The sequence below is a fragment of the Neoarius graeffei genome, chromosome 19 (genome assembly GCF_027579695.1).
Source record: "Neoarius graeffei isolate fNeoGra1 chromosome 19, fNeoGra1.pri, whole genome shotgun sequence".
Lineage (NCBI taxonomy): Eukaryota > Metazoa > Chordata > Actinopteri > Siluriformes > Ariidae > Neoarius > Neoarius graeffei.
The window spans coordinates 3,634,169-3,651,007 of NC_083587.1; the positions used below are offsets into that span (position 1 = coordinate 3,634,169).

At 41.9% G+C, this 16,839-nt stretch overlaps 1 protein-coding gene and 2 pseudogenes across 2 annotated transcripts in view; 1 reads left to right on the forward strand and 2 right to left on the reverse strand.

Moving 5' to 3' along the window:
* LOC132867726 (histone H2AX-like) overlaps positions 1 to 16,839 on the forward strand; it is a 1,044,434-nt pseudogene that overhangs the window by 76,487 nt on the left and 951,108 nt on the right.
* LOC132867717 (uncharacterized) overlaps positions 1 to 16,839 on the reverse strand; it is a 1,045,807-nt pseudogene that overhangs the window by 73,338 nt on the left and 955,630 nt on the right.
* The window catches only part of LOC132867683 (zinc finger protein 271-like), a 155,828-nt gene continuing 139,109 nt past the window's right edge, over positions 121 to 16,839 (reverse strand). Inside the window, exons 4-6 of one of the 2 annotated variants that reach the window (XM_060900689.1) lie at positions 10,285 to 10,352; positions 9,935 to 10,113; positions 121 to 2,893 (exon numbers count right to left, since the gene is read on the reverse strand). In XM_060900689.1, the coding sequence (XP_060756672.1) occupies positions 1,038 to 2,893; positions 9,935 to 10,113; positions 10,285 to 10,352 (2,103 nt within the window). In that variant the 3' untranslated portion in view covers positions 121 to 1,037. The remainder of the gene's footprint in view (positions 2,894 to 9,934; positions 10,114 to 10,284; positions 10,353 to 16,839) is intronic. The other variant, XM_060900688.1, reaches the window with a different exon arrangement.

Here is a 16,839-nt window from a genome sequence, read left to right on the forward strand (position 1 = left end):
TCCTAAATTATATTCTGTAATTATAAAACTAACTTAAAACTATAAAACTAACATGAATCACTTAATGCAGCTTTAAATCTAACATTAAATCCAACATTCAATCATTTCAACTTCAGATTCAACATTAAAGAAACTGGTTAACGCTACCAATCTTAAATCACAATCCTAGCTATAAAACTAACTTATATCATGGCTTTAAATTTAACTTTTAATCCCAAATACATGTTGGCTATGCAGCTGCGAGTGTGTGAGAGTGGGTCTGACATCATTGCAGACCTTGGCGCTATCCAGACACATCTCTGATCAACAATACACATCCCACATCAAAACAAGCAAAATGTTCTTAAACAATGTCTAGCTGAGACAGAAGGCCATTTCAACCGAACAGAATCTATCCTACAAAGGAATAAAACCTAACATTAAGTGAATATTAAAGTCGACAATAATTCATTTTTTGTCCAAAGAAACAACCAGTTTGAGATGAAATCCGCAAATTCAGAAAGAAATTCAGAACACAGACCACAGATCTGTAAATAATTAGCTGAACTGACTGGGTAGACTTATTTTTTTGCTATGTATGTTAATATAAAGAACTTCAAATCATATTGAAATTTTGTTCAGGTTTTTGTATGATGTCTACGTTATCATAAATAACTATGACGCCTTGTCCACTACCAGTTAGACGAAGCTGATACATATAGCTGAGAATGAAGCATATAGCTTCATTTAAATGCGACATACTCATTTGGTTTGATCCACATTTCCGTTAAACATAGTACATTAAACTCCTGCTCCGTAATAATTCTATGAAGAATTAGTCTCATGCTACAGTACTACACTGATAATAGTGTTACAGTTGAATCATTATTTATATGGTGGTAATTAATGACTACTTAATAACTACATAAGATCAAAAGAAAACATTAACAGCCTTGTTTAAAAATCACTAAGATTGTTTTAAAATATGTAGTCCTTTAATATGAACAATTAGGATCAAAGTACAGGACATTTTCAGCAAAAGCATGAATAAAAACCATTTAATTTGACAACTTTAAAGCATGCAATGTCTCGGAGTTATTGCACTTGTGGGTTTTAAATGTACCTGAATAAGTAAAACTCTTCCCACACTGTGAGCAGTGATACGGCTTCTCTCCTGTGTGAATGCGCTGGTGTAGTTGGAGATTACTCTGCTGAGTAAAACTCTTCCCACACTGTGAGCAGTGATACGGCTTCTCTCCTGTGTGAATGCGCTGGTGTAGTTGGAGAGTACTCTGCTGAGTAAAACTCTTCCCACACTGTGAGCAGTGATACGGCTTCTCTCCTGTGTGAATGCGCTGGTGTAGTTGGAGAGTACTCTGCTGAGTAAAACTCTTCCCACACTGTGAGCAGTGATACGGCTTCTCTCCTGTGTGAATGCGCTGGTGTAGTTGGAGAGCACTCTGATGAGTAAAACTCTTCCCACACTGTGAGCAGTGATATGGCTTCACTCCTGTGTGAATGCGCTGGTGTTTTTGGAGATCACTCTGACAAGTAAAACTCTTTCCGCACTGTGAGCAGTGATACGGCTTCTCTCCTGTGTGAATGCGCTGGTGTCGTTGGAGATCACTCTGATGAGTAAAACTCTTCCCACACTGTGAGCAGTGATATGGCTTCTCTCCTGTGTGAATGCGTTGGTGTCGTTGGAGATGACTCTGACGAGTAAAACTCTTCCCACACTGTGAGCAGTGATACGGCCTCTCTCCTGTGTGAATGCGTTGGTGTCGTTGGAGATCTCTCTGATGAGTAAAACTCTTTCCACACTGTGAGCAGTGATACGGCTTCTCTCCTGTGTGAATGCGCTGGTGTTGTTGGAGAGTACTCTGCTGAGTAAAACTCTTCCCACACTGTGAGCAGTGATACGGCTTCTCTCCTGTGTGAATGCGCTGGTGTATTTGGAGATGACTCTGATGAGTAAAACTCTTCCCACACTGTGAGCAGTGATACGGCTTCTCTCCTGTGTGAATGCTCTGGTGTGTTTGGAGAGTACTCTGATGAGTAAAACTCTTCCCACACTGTGAGCAGCGATACGGCTTCTCTCCTGTGTGAATGCGCTGATGTATTTGGAGAGTACTCTGCTGAGTAAAACTCTTCCCACACTGTGAGCAGTGATACGGCTTCTCTCCTGTGTGAATGCGCTGGTGTATTTGGAGATGACTCTGATGAGTAAAACTCTTCCCACACTGTGAGCAGCGATACGGCTTCTCTCCTGTGTGAATGCGCTGGTGTATTTGGAGAGTACTCTGCTGAGTAAAACTCTTCCCACACTGTGAGCAGTGATACGGCTTCTCTCCTGTGTGAATGCGCTGGTGTATTTGGAGATGACTCTGATGAGTAAAACTCTTTCCACACTGTGAGCAGTGATACGGCTTCTCTCCTGTGTGAATGCTCTGGTGTGTTTGGAGATGACTCTGATGAGTAAAACTCTTCCCACACTGTGAGCAGTGATACAGCTTCTCTCCTGTGTTAATGTGCTGGTGTCGTTGGAGAGCACTCTGTTCAGTAAAACTCTTCCCACACTGTGAGCAGTCATGTGGCTTTACTCCTTTGTGACTGCACTGGTTCCATTTGAGTGCATTCTGATGACCAAAACTTTTTCCACAGTCTGAGCTGTGGTGAATTTCCTTCTCTACATCATTATGAGAAGTGTCAGAACTGAAAGCATCAGTTGATGTTGGCTGACTACTGGAGCATTTGGAGGGGATTTGAAGTTCATATTTAATCTCTCTTGATTCCTGAAGTCTCACAGACTCTTCATCGTGGTATCTCTGGATGCGCTGGTCAAGGTAAATTTGAGATGCACAGGAACGAAAACATGTGGAGCAGGAAAAGACTTGCAGTAAAGTGTTCTTTACTTCTGGGGAAGTGAAAGGACAAAAGTATCAGAAATTTTACATGAAATGCAACAAGATTATAAAATCTAACCACAGTAACCTAATGTAAGGGAGCATTTTTACTGAACCTCAAACTTTCAAGATTCTACATGAAGACTGAGGAGAAAAAAAAGTATCTTTGAGGACAAAGATACAGCAGCCACTAGCTAGGAATACTTGTAGATTCAATAAGGTGCTGGTACAACAGCTAGGCACAGCACTGGTCATAGCCCCGTGGGTCAGACTGACTAAGGGGGAGTAGTTGGTTTCTGTTTGATATAATGTTAAGTCTAGGTAATGGCAAGCCTAGCCTTATTTACATCTCATCCAGGATTAATAAGGAGACTCAGCCCGAGCATTGAAGGATCTGAAACATACAACAATGGGCCTTATTTATCAATCTGGTTATGAATAGATTTATCTAGAAGCATTTACACAAGAAGGTCTTTATTTTTACATATGGATTGTCATATTTAAAATGCTTATTAATTTCAATGAAACACACAGTTAATGAAATTAAATTTTGTGGGATTTTGTGAAACCCACTTGATTCATATTAAAGTAAATGGTGAAAGAAAGAAAGCCAGCATCCATAAATTAAGACATAAGAATGGCCATACAGAATTGCAGGCATATAAAAAAAGGGACACACTGCAACAGTTCAAATGGCATTCAATTCAGTCTGCAGCAGTACAGAGGTTTTGCACCATCACATGACCCCCATAGTAATGGTAACTACACCGCCATGACAGTAAGCATGCTTGTAGTGCTTCATTCAGATGAGTTAGTTATTATTGATCAGTATGGGAAGGTTTTGCTGTGTTTTTGCATGTGCAAATTGTTCTGAATGAAAGAGACATCAAATGTTTTAATTTACCAAAAGAAATTTTTCATCGGGGGAAACAAAACAGAGAGATTTCTACGTAGAGATGAAAGTGGAGCAAAGGAAAAAAACCTGAGATTTGGGGGGGGCAATGTCCCCTGAAAATATTTTAATAACATAACATGCAAAACCCTGCATTCTAGTGCATTTTAGTACTTATTTTCACTAAAACAAGTTATAACTTTTAAGCCTCTTTCTTTCATGTACATTAATGATTAACATGTCAAAAATATCAAATTTAATTCCCCTAGTTATTGAGTAATTTTCAGGAGTGCATTTAGAAAATGCGGTGGTTTTCCTGGTTACACAGTTAATTACTTTGAAAAAAAAAAAAAATCAGACAGTTGAAGGTAAACTCAGCAAAATCCCAAAACGCTACTGTTAAAAAGTACATTTTGTCTGTAAATTTAAACACACCAATGAATACCAAATTTCTCATATCAATCAGGGGCGTAGGGTGTGTGTGTGTCACACATTGACTGGCAGCCTGAGTACATTATGTAACAAAACATAATTACCATTGCTAGTTTTAGGCAGCTTAGAAACAGGCTCTTCCATTATTGCTGTTTCTTCCACGTTTTCTTGATGTTGTGTTCTAGAAACGGCACTAAAACTTAGCTTCCAAACCACAAAACGCAACTTTGATGGGGGGGGGGGGGGGGGGGGGGGAATATATATATATATATATATATATATATATATATATATATATATATATATACACACACACACACACACACACACACGTATATAATAAATTGCTTACCTCTCTTCACGTCGAAAGGAGGAGGAAAGTTTTGCTTGTTTTGACACGGCGAATTATTAACACGAGAAAATACTCGTAATTCGCAACTAAAAAGACTGCAGCTACACTGGCAGCTTGAACATGCTTTCTAGTGCGATTGTGTTGCGCTTGCGCAGAACGGTGTCAGTCCTGAAGGTGCGCATGTGCCTAACGAGCTCCAGCATGTGCGCCGTTAACAAAGAACACCTGTCTTTAATCAATGAACTATGTTTGGGCTATTTAAGGACTGCGCCCATGCAAGGACGATGCGAAGTATTACACCGCGTCTAGGAACGTGAAAAATTCGAAAAATAAATTTCTCCATTCGGAAAACCGGAGATTTAAGAGTTTTGTCAAATATCCGGATTTCCGGGTCATTCGCAGAAAAAATCTGGCGGAAAATCTAAAAACCCGGAATTCCGGGAAATTCCGTAACACTTTCATGACCAGGGTTGTAAATGTAAAAGGGAAAAATGGTGCACAAACATTGGGCGGAACTCTGTTGAACGGAGAGGTCAAAAATACGATCATATGCTCACTTCATTTCCACAAAGGTAAGAATTCCAAAATTAAAAAAAAATTCATTTCAAAACTGCAGCAAGGTGCTCATTCTTATACAGTGAAGTGAACATGAGCGTCAACACAGCAGCTTGTCATTGCCTAACCTTCACTGAGACTTTAAAAGTGCATTTACATTCAGGGGTCCTTTGGAGCACGTTGTGCGCGCACTTGGGACCTTGTCATTATGGGAAATGCCCGATGCTGATTTGACTGCAATCAGCATGCGCATATAAGGATGCTGTTTTCACAGAGACTTTGCAAGTATGCGGTGGTAGACAGATCTAAGTGCAGGAATAGTGTTTATTAGCAAGCGTGATATTTGCAAAAATATAACACAAGCAAAACCAAAAGCTGAGTCATAAACATGGCTCAAATCATGACAGTGATTTAAAAAAAAAAAAAACATTCAAAAAGACTGTGTTCTTATATGGGTGTGCCGATTGTTCTCAAATCAGCATCAGGTGTTTCCCATAACGACTGGGGCCTGTGAGCGAGCGCAGCTGCTTGAGCGTGTAGGCGTGACAGTCAAGAGTTCGCCTGCTGTGTGACCACAACTTTTAGTTTGCCTGTATATCGCCAAGCATCATCACCAAAACACCTATTTTTCATTGATAACCCATTGCAAAGCATTGCAAGTTGTAGTGTGACTGTAGCTTTACGCCCACGTTCACTTCACTGTACAAGAATAAGCATCTTGCTAGACTTTGTCTCTTATGTTCAACTCTCTGTATAAGATTGAGCGCCTCACTGCACTTCATATGTTTACGAGCCATTTTCCCTTCTACGTTTTCAAATCTTTCTCGTTTTTCCCCCCCGATAATGAATTACTTTTGGTAAATTTAAAAATCTGATGTCTTTTGTTTCATTCAGAATGATTTACACATCCAAAAACACAGCAAAATCTTCCCATACTGATCAATAACAGCTAACTCGTCTGAATGAAGCACTACAAGCATGCCTCCTGTCATGGTGGTGTAGTTACCATTGCTATGGGGGTCATGTGATGGTGCAAAGCCTCTACAGGAATTTCCTTACTGTATTATGCAAAGAATGCCACGGTGTGGTTTGTAGTAATAAAGCAACCACTTACTTGTCCCTGAATATGTTGAAATTTTCGAGCTGAAAGAGTTTAAGGAGTTAAAAATAAACAAAGATTCTTTCTGTATGGCATGACTCGTGGAATTATTGAATTTAATATTAAAAATAATGTTATTGCTTATTAAATTGGTTGATAATATAAATACTGCATCACGTGCTCCTGAAATAAAGCAAATGTGTTCTAATTGATTTGTATAATGCTTGATGGGTTTGACGGACAACTGTATTAGCCAATTAACAACTTTACTTGGTTCAGGCATGCTGCATGTGCGTGTTCAACTAACTTCTATCCAGCCAGCTGGTTATATTGCACTGAAGATATTATAAAATGTTTTTTTTTTGTCCCTCCCTCCTGTGTGTTTCTGTAATATGGGGAGGTCTGAAAGCATTGTCCTATATTGTGTGTTTGTTGTGATAGGCCATGTGTTTATTTACCCTGATTTTCTCCCTAATTTAGCCATGGCCAATTCCCACCCATCAGGCTACTCTTCCGTATCACACAACAACCCCCAACCAGGGAGGGCTAAGGCTACCATGTGCTTCCTCCGAGGCAAGTAACACCAGTTGACCGCATCTTTTACTCATACAATGTCAGTGGGTGGCGTAACACACTCAGAGGAAAGCCCAATCCACTCACTTCCATATGAATGTGCATGAGCTCACAGACACCCGTGACTCACTGGTGTAATTAACAGAGGAGAGAGAGAGCATGTCACCCCTCCCTCCCAGAGAGCCTAGCCAATTTTTCTCTCTTGAGCTCCCGACCACAGATGACTGTGGCATTATCAGGATTAGAATGTGGCAATCTCCCGAAAATAGGGAAGATGATGGGGAGGATATTTTTCTGCTGCACCACTCAGAATCCACAGGGCATGCATTTTACGCTACTTCTGGTTAAACTGTGCATGATGAATAAAAATACAGCAGTATTTTGTGGTTTACTATATATTCAGTTTCAAACAAGTAACCCTAGAAATGGGTTATGATTTTCAAATAGTCATTAAAACATTTTTAAAAAAATCGATTAGTTTATGCGACAATCCTTTTTTTCTTACTTTGAAAAAAAGAAGTTTCCACTGTGTTCACTTGCTGCCCACCATCATCATGACCTTTTTGTTCCATTTGAGTTTTGCGAATTTTGGTTAAAGGCAGAACATGATCCTCATCAGGAAATGGCTCGAAACACAAATACAATCAACGGTATTTCAGAATAACCAGCACTGAGTTTATTCAGTGTAGGTACATTCCACTAAGAAACTACATTTCCCATCAGCCCACTTCCGCGTTGACCTGCTAGATAGTGATTAGATAGTGTTTAGTAGTTAGATAGTGATTATATGCCCAAAATGCCCATAGTGATTATATGCCCAAAATGCCTCTGTCTCCAACTGTCTTACTGGAACTCACAAGTTTACACAGTCTTCACAGGACACCATGAACTGTGCAGAACAAGTCTACCTCAAGGACTAAGGACACGTGGACTGTACGGTACTGTGCTTTCAGTGCTACGACTCTGTCATACCCCTGAGACCAAAAGGGGGACTGTAGGTACACTAAGAAACTACATTTCCCATCAGCCCACTTCCGCGTTGACCTGCGTCACGTGTGGGCGGGATCATCTACGTCGGTCCGCCATGCGCGCATAAGTCCAGGCGGAAGCTCCGCTCTTTGTCTCTCTCGTGTCCGGATTCCAAGGAATCTAGACACACAAAAGAGATGCTCTCAAACCCGAAAACACTTCCTTCTTGCAAGATTCACCATCCAGCGCGTTCTGTGCTTAACCACTGGCCAAGGTAAAAGTCCAGAATAGCGCGATCTTTAAACTCAACCTGAGTTACAACCGGTTTATTCGTATTAGAAGTGACGTCACGACTGCAGCTCAAACGCAGTTTTAATTTATAATTAGGAGCGACCAGATTCCTCCTGATTAAAGCGCTGTGCATATTATTCTGATCAGAGACTTTTCCTCACGAACGCTGAAGTTCGGACCAAGAATCCTCTGCTTTCCACGGGAACCACCCAAGTGCTCCGCTGGACCAGAAAGTTCTCTACGCCTCCATCACGAGCGGCTCACGTGCTCCAACGGCGAGGCCCGAAACTACAACGGCGAATATTTCTTCATATCTTGCTAAAGGCAGGATTAAGTAAGATTTTGGCATTTGGGCATAAATTAAGATAGTCTTAGGAATTTGCTTTTATTGAAAGTGTGAATTTAAACCCAGGTTTATTCATTACACTATTAGACACGCAGCGTGTCGAGTTGAATTGTTCTGTTTTTGTTTTAATCTCAATTGTTTTAATAGACAGGCTGTGCATGCTTCCCTCTCATTCTTACTAACATTTTAATTTCATTATTATACATCTTGATCTCATCAAGATTTCAGTGGATTCAGTATGGTTATGAGCTAGTGGGTTAGCTACAGCTTCCCTTTGCCTGCTTAGCAACACAAAGCTAATCAAGGCCTACCATGTGCTCAGCAGGCCATCAGGCCTGATAAACCACACCTCAGCTAGAAATCCACAAGCTAGCTTTTTGTTCAGGCCACGTGGCCACTCACAAACACACCCTAGTTAGCTACGGCTAATTCCTTTGTCTTTAGCAACATGTGCTCAGTAGGCCTCACCAGGCCTAACAAACACACTTTAGCTAGGCCATAGGGCCTTTCACAAACACACACTAGCAACACAAGGCTAATCTAGGCCTCCACCACGTGTAGTTAGCTACACGAGGCTAAACACATGGTCAAGTCCTTCCCACACACACACACACACACACACACAACACACATTAGCAACAGAGCTAATCCTTTGTTCTATTTAGATAACATTCCTTTGTTTTAGCTAGCAACAAGCTAGGCCACACACACACACACACCATATCATATTTGTATATATTGATTATCCATTTTTATCTTTGTTATAATAAATCCATTTATTATCAAAGCTGTGTGTATTCATCTTGTTGGTGTTCCAATATTTCTGAAGTCCCCAATCTCTCAAAGAATTCAAAATGGTGCATATAAGTTATGTAATATGGTAAGTGATCGTAATAATTTGGAAATATACCATAATTTAGCTGTTTGGTAATTTATTATTAAGCACCAGGATTAATGGTATGATTCACTAAATGATTCATTGAACGATTCACTAAATGATTCACTGAATGATTCACTTCAAATGAGACTGATTCTATGGTATGATTCAATTCAAATGAGTCAAAGTAAACGATTCAATGGGATTGATTCATTTTAATTATTAACCTTCAAATTTAATGAGACTGATTTAATGAGATTGATCACTTAATTTCAACAATTAACTGATTGCGCCAACATCAGTATGTTGAATGGAAGATGTTTGGTTATTTTTCTTCTGTCATCAGTATTAAGTTGTACTCATGAGAAATGTCGATTAATTAGCACTCTTATGGAGAAAAGCCAGACGTTACAAAGAATTCGCAATAGCAAGAGATGTAGTGGGCTGACTTCACGTGTCTCAGAGGAAGCCGACAGACTTCACCCTCTCTGGTTGGTCATTGTCATATGATAGAGAAGTCCTACCTGGTTGGTGGAACTGGCCAAAATGAGTTCTCTGGTTATTGTAGACTCCATTGTGCAACAGTATTCATCCCAGAAACAATATTAGGCTAAGAAATAGGTCACTAGATGATGCAGAAAATAACCTCTTAGACTATAGTAACACCTTTCTGTCTGGTTGTTCCTGTAGGTGCAGGACTGAGTTCTTTGGTGCCCTCCTCTTCATACCACACCAAGAGCTCCTGTCCTGGGTTAATGGGTCGACAGCAACGATACAGAATTCCCCCTCGATACTGAAATGCCACAAGATTCTGTTCTTTATTATTATGGGCACAATTCACATACCTAAAAGAATGAGGCAAAATTCCAGAAAAGGTAAAAATCAGATCAGCGTTACAAACTTAGAGAAAGCATGGCAGAGATACCAGTGACAGCAAGAAGATAAAGTTCTTCCAACAAATTATGAGCTGTAAAATCAAATCACTAAAAAGTTCCAACAACTGGTGTATTTCTCACCTCATCCAATTCACATGCATCTCTCTTTTGGTGTCGATGTATTTTTCACACTGCATGCTCCTGTATACCTGGAGAAAAATACCACATTTACATTTTCTTCACTAAATCAATCAATCAATCAATCTCTTTAAATGAGGGATACAGAAATGAGAACGATGGCTCGTGCCAATATTACATTAAGGCTTATGAAGGTTGAATTAAAGGTTCTTGACTGTATCTTTAGATTCACAAAACAGCTGACAAACTTGGAGATGAATTTAGTAACTACAGGAAAATGCAGGCAAGGCTTTATCAGAATTTAGGCAAAGGAAAGGTTTCTCATAAAAGGCTTTACATCTGACATGGCAAAGCTGCGCTGTGAATCAGACCTCTCTGATAAATATCTGCCCATTGTGTTTTGATCTCTAAACAGACAGCTTAAAAAAAACAAAATAAAACAAAAAAAACAAACAAAAAAACCCCCCACACAACTATAAAGTCAGTTCTGCCACCAAATTGGTTTTATAGAAAATATTTTGGATTTGTACAAGTAATTGTTATTTGCCATAAATGTTCAGTAGGTAATGTTGGTTTAGTTCAGTATTGCAGTGTTAATTTTGAATTTAAATAATTTTAAATGAGACTTCGTCTTGTACTGAAAATTGTAGTTTCATTTTAGTCTTTTTATTTTATTTATTAATTTTTTTTGTTTCGTTTTCATCAAGATTTAAGAAGTGGAACTCAATTTTCATTTTAGTCTAATTCTAGTCAAAGTTTTAGTCATAATTTTCTCACACAGTTGCATGGTACTTGTAAAATGTTTTAAGAGGGGCTACTGCAGGAGGAGTATTATGGGATGACCCCCCCCAGTATGTGTCTGGTTTTTTTTTTGCTATGCAGGTTATGTGGAGTTAGCCACGACTGTAATGGTGATGACCGCTATTTTCATATGAAGATGTTACTTTGTTCAGACCAATGCCATGTGCATCTGTGTCCTGATGCATATATCTGTTAGAATCTAGGAGCATTATGAAAGCCATGCGAGTAGGTGAGTGAGCCTACCAAACCAGATTCACTTCTTCCTAACTATGGTCAGGAACCTGAAAAAGAGGGAAGGCAACATACTGGAATGAATTTTGCTAAAGGATATTTCTCCTGGCTGGAAAATTCCCTCAAGAAATACGTTAAGATGTCTGTATGGACAGACCAGCTATTTTGGCTCATCTTTATTCGCCAGGGCATAATGACCAGAGATTTTGCTTTGCTGTCTTTTTACTGGCCCTCTCTGTGGGCTGGTCATTTTGGGTTCACATGACAGCATGCTGTGTGCCTGTTCTCACTTGTCAAATCACAACCATGTTAGCTAATGCACGTTAACATTCTAAACTAATGCAAAAGCAGTGCGCAGCAATGAAACAAAAGCCATGTCCAAAAAAAGGTCAAAAATTAAAGGAGGGGCCAAACAAATTTAGGAAAAAAGCAGGCATTAGGAGGCATAGGCTTTCAAATGTAAACAAAAGTGCTCTGAGAGCACAATATCCCCCACTGGCAACTATGTCATAACTCTGGTAAAATGAGATGTAATTGAATGAAATTGCAATATGCATATTACCGACATATACAAAGAATCCTGTCAAGTTCCGTGAAATTCCTCCAAAAATTGAGAGAGGAGTTGATTTCAGAAGGTGAGTATCCTTCCCAGATGGAAGGATGGACATTGCCATCACATAATCCCCCTTCGGGCATTTCGGACAGTGGGAGATTTATTAAAAAAAAAAAAAATTATATATATATATATATATATATATATATATATATATATATATATATATTAGTGCTGTCAAAAATGTCGCGTTATTAACGCGTTAACTTCACTCAATTTTAACGGCAATAATTTTTTTATCGCGAGATTAACGCTCTGTGACATGATGCCACGCCCTGCACAGCCAGAGTCCTCTGCCCTCCCCCGAAGAGCCACGGTGCTCGGCTTAGGTTTCGTTTTCCCATCGGCGGCTCCAGCCCCACTTTGCAGTGGCTGTGACAAGACGTGCTATGCTCTACAATAAAAAAAAAAAATAACATTGGTACAACCAGTGTTCGAACTATGCCGATATTTTTTGGGGGTCCCTTTTTTCCCTTGGGGGGGGGTGCTTGCGCTTGTCTCAGAGTGCGGATCTCCATCGCGCGCTCACTTCGGATATGCAAATGCTTCCCGTTACACACGATTGCTATGTCAATAAACATCATTTTGCCAATATTTTAGAGACCCCCCAACATTTCCCAAATCATGTTTTCAAGGGATCTCATGTCTGTTTCAAGGGATCTCGGATCCCCCGAGTACCCCCGTAGTTCGAACGGTGAGCAAGCCCATTCACTTTTTTATGCTGATAAGAGAATTACATGGTTTTTCATGTGACAAAAATGTGCGATTAAATTGCGATTAATCGCGAGTTAACTATGACAGTCGCGACATTAATCGCGATTAAATATTTAAATCGCTTGACAGCACTAATTTTATATATATATATATATTAGTGCTGTCAAAAATGTCGCGTTATTAACGCGTTAACTTGACTCAATTTTAACGGCGATAATTTTTTTATCGCGAGATTAACGCTCTGTGACATGATGTAGGTTTTTCATAAGCTTTTGAAACTGCCAGGAACTTGGAACAGACACTTTGCTTAGAAAAACGATAGCAGCTAGACTGCAATGCCACGCCCCGCACAGCCAGAGTCCTCTGCCCTCCCCCGAAGAGCCACGGTGCTCGGCTTAGGTTTCGTTTTCCCATCAGCGGCTCCAGCCCCACTTTGCAGTGGCTGTGACAAGACGTGTTATGCTCTGCAATTAAAAAAAAAAAAATGGGTACAACCAGTGTTCGAACTATGCCGATATTTTCCGGGGGTCCCTTTTTTCCCTTGGGGGGGGGGGGTGCTTGCGCTTGTCTCAGAGCGCGGATCTCCATCGCGCGCTCACTTCGGATATGCAAATGCTTCCCGTTACACACGATTGCTATGTCAATAAACATCATTTTGCCAATATTTTAGAGACCCCCCAACATTTCCCAAATCATGTTTTCAAGGGATCTCATGTCTGTTTCAGGGGATCTCGGATCCCCCGAGTACCCCCGTAGTTCGAACGGTGAGCAAGCCCATTCACTTTTTTATGCTGATAAGAGAATTACATGGTTTTTCATGTGACAAAAAATGTGCGATTAAATTGCGATTAAATATTTTAATCGCTTGACAGCACTAATATATATATCAACATACTGTTTGGGCATCAGCATTTTCCTCCAGGTGCTCTGGTTTCCCCCCACAGTTCAAAGACATGCAGATTAGGTAAAATAATCCAGCCACTGGGGTTGCACAAGCTAGTACATACTTAGTGCTGGTCCCAAGCTTGGCTAGTTTGGTGAGGGTTGTGTCAAGAAGGGCAGCCAGTGTAAAACCTATGCCAAATCAAATATGCGGAACAGATCTGCTGTGGCCACCCCTAATGGGAGCGGCCGAAAGAAAAAAGTAGTTTAGTAACAATGCTATTTTTGAGGAGCAGAATGAAGAGCTCAATATGGACATTAAAACATAGCTATAGGCTAGGCTGCATGTTCATTTAAAACTGCTGTAATTTGCCCAACCATAACTGACTCTCATATGTACCAGAGGTTTTCAAGCTTGTTGGGGGTGAGGCACACCAAATTAAGGTTGATTATTGATTATGAAGAATGTCACACACATTATGATAGGCTTTAAGGTCATTAGCAAGATTTGACCCACAGTGTACTACAGCAGACTGTCATAACTGTTAAACAGATAGGTAAATCAGACAGGCCATTGTATAATTTATTAAAAACATGAGGCAATGCTCATTACAGTGTTTCCCATTAGTTACAGTTGTGGTCAGAGGTTTACATACAGTGACAAATGTCATGATATGAATGATATGAGTGATATGAATGTCATAGCAATATTTGGGCTTTCAATGATTTCTCTGAACTGTTCTTATTCTGTGGCAGAATGATTATACAGCATACATCTCAAAGAAGAAAAAAAGGCAGAGAATTCAGTGCACAATTTTCTTTGGGTTTTCTGAAATCAACACAGGGTCAAAATTATACATCATACAGGGTCAAAATTTTACATACAGCACACCTAATATTTGTTTCTTTGCAAGATTGACTTCGACCAAACATTTTTTGTTTACCATGAACAAGCTTCTGGCATAATTCTGGTTGGATATTTCACGACTCTTCATGGTAGAATTGGTAGAGTTCAGTTCATTTTTTCCCCCTTGGCATGGACTTGACTTTTAAGCACGGGCCATATATTTTCAATAGGGTTGAAGTCAGGGCTTGTTTTAAGCTTAATGTTAGCCTGCTTTATCCTCCACTGTTAGGGTTTTGCTGGGATTCGAACCTGGTTCGTTGGTGTGATAATCCAGCAAACCCCCACTAGGCCACCAGGGGGATGACTCAAATGCAGAGGCGTGAGGCGGAAGTAGAAAAAGAATCAAAAGGTTTATTTAAACTATATACACTATATACAGGGCAAAACAAAAGACAAAAAAAAAACAAAGAGTATAATCCAAAAGAAAAGCAAAGTGCAAAAATTCAAAAGCTAAGAAGATCAAAAAACACAGTACAAAGGAAACTGGAGATAAACATAACAGCACAAAGACTCCGTGACAAGAGGACTGAACTCAGGGGTATAAATAGACAAACTAATTAAGGACACAGGTGAAGATAATTAGGCAATTAACACAAACACAAAACACAGGAACAGTGGCGGCCTCTAGAGGCCAAAATAAACATGACATGAAAAGGAAATAACAGCGGCCTCTAGAGGCCAAAACAGTCCTAGTCCTAACAGGACCCCCCCCTCTAGGAGCGTCTCCTGACGTTCCCAGGGCGATCCGGATGGGCCGAATGGAAGTCCCGACATAGTTCTTTATCAAGGACATCCCGAGCAGGAACCCAGCAGCGCTCCTCAGGACCATAGCCCTCCCAGTCCACCAGATATTGCAACCCGCCGCGGACCCGGCGGGAGTCAAGCAGGCGATTCACAGTGAACACAGTCTGCCCCTGGAAGATGCGGGGGGGTGGGGGGTTCCTAGGGGCAGGGGCATACGTAGACGTCAGTACGGGCCGTAACAGGGAAACATGGAAAGTGGGGTTGATCCTCAGAGTCCGGGGCAACTGGAGCCGGTAGGAGACAGGGTTCACCCTGCGCACCACCTTGAAGGGGCCAATGTAGCGAGGAGCAAGCTTGCGGTTCTCCACCCGCAGTGGAAGGTCCTTAGTGGACAGCCAAACACGCTGCCCAGGGCGGAAAGCGTGTGCAGGTCTTCTATGGCGGTTGGCCTGAGTCTGGTTGGTTCTGGAGGTCTGTATGAGGGTCTTCCTGACCTTGCTCCAGGTCTTGCGACACCGTCTCACATATTGGTTGACCGAGGGCACCCCCGCGTCCTCCTCCTGGTCCGGGAACAGAGGTGGCTGGAACCCGAATTGGCACTGGAATGGCGACAGCTTGGTGGCCGATGACTGCAGGGTGTTGTGGGCGTACTCCGCCCATGGCAGCCAGGTGCTCCACGATGTCGGGTTATCCATAGCCAGGCCTCGCAGGGTGGTTTCCAGGTCCTGGTTGAGCCTCTCCGTCTGACCATTGGACTGTGGGTGAAACCCAGAGGAGAGGCTGGCAGTGGCTCCGATGACCTTGCAGAACCCGTGCCACACTCGGGAGGAGAACTGGGGCCCTCGGTCTGAGACGATGTCCTGTGGAAGACCAAAGACTCGGAAGACATGATTAAACAAAAGTTTCGCAGTTTCAAGAGTAGAGGGGAGTTTGCACAGTGGTATGAAGCGGCAGGCCTTGGAGAATCTGTCAACTAAGACCAAAATGACCGTGTTACCTTGTGACTCAGGGAGACCCGTGATAAAGTCGACTGCCACGTGGGACCAGGGACGCCGGGGAATGGTCAGAGGATGCAGGAGACCCTGGGGACGCTGTCGTGGGTTCTTGGTTCTGGTGCAAACCTCACAGGACAGGACAAATGACCTTACTTCCTTCTCCATGTTAGGCCACCAGAAGCGTCTTTTCAGGAAGTCCAGGGTCCTCCGAGCTCCCGGGTGGGCGGTGAGAGGGGAAGAGTGACCCCACTGGAGAACCTTGGCCCGGGCTTGATGTGGGACGTACAAGAGGCCTGGTGGCCCCGTCCCAGGACCGGGGTCCTGGCGTTGGGCTCGTCGGACAGCCTCCTCAATACCCCAGCGGACAGGGGCCACAATCCGGGACACAGGGATAATAGGCCCGACTTCATTCTCCCTGTTAGTGGCAGAGAACAGTCTGGGCAGTGCGTCAGGTTTGGTGTTCTTGGAGCCGGGGCGGTATGAGAGGGTGAAGTCAAACCGACTGAAAAACAGGGCCCACCTAGCCTGTCGAGGGTTCAGTCTCTTGGCTTGCTGGAGGTACTCCAGGTTCTTGTGGTCAGTCCAAACCAGGAATGGATGTTGTGCTCCCTCCAGCCAGTGCCTCCACTCCTCAAGGGCCAGTTTGACCGCTAGCAGTTCTCGATCCCCCA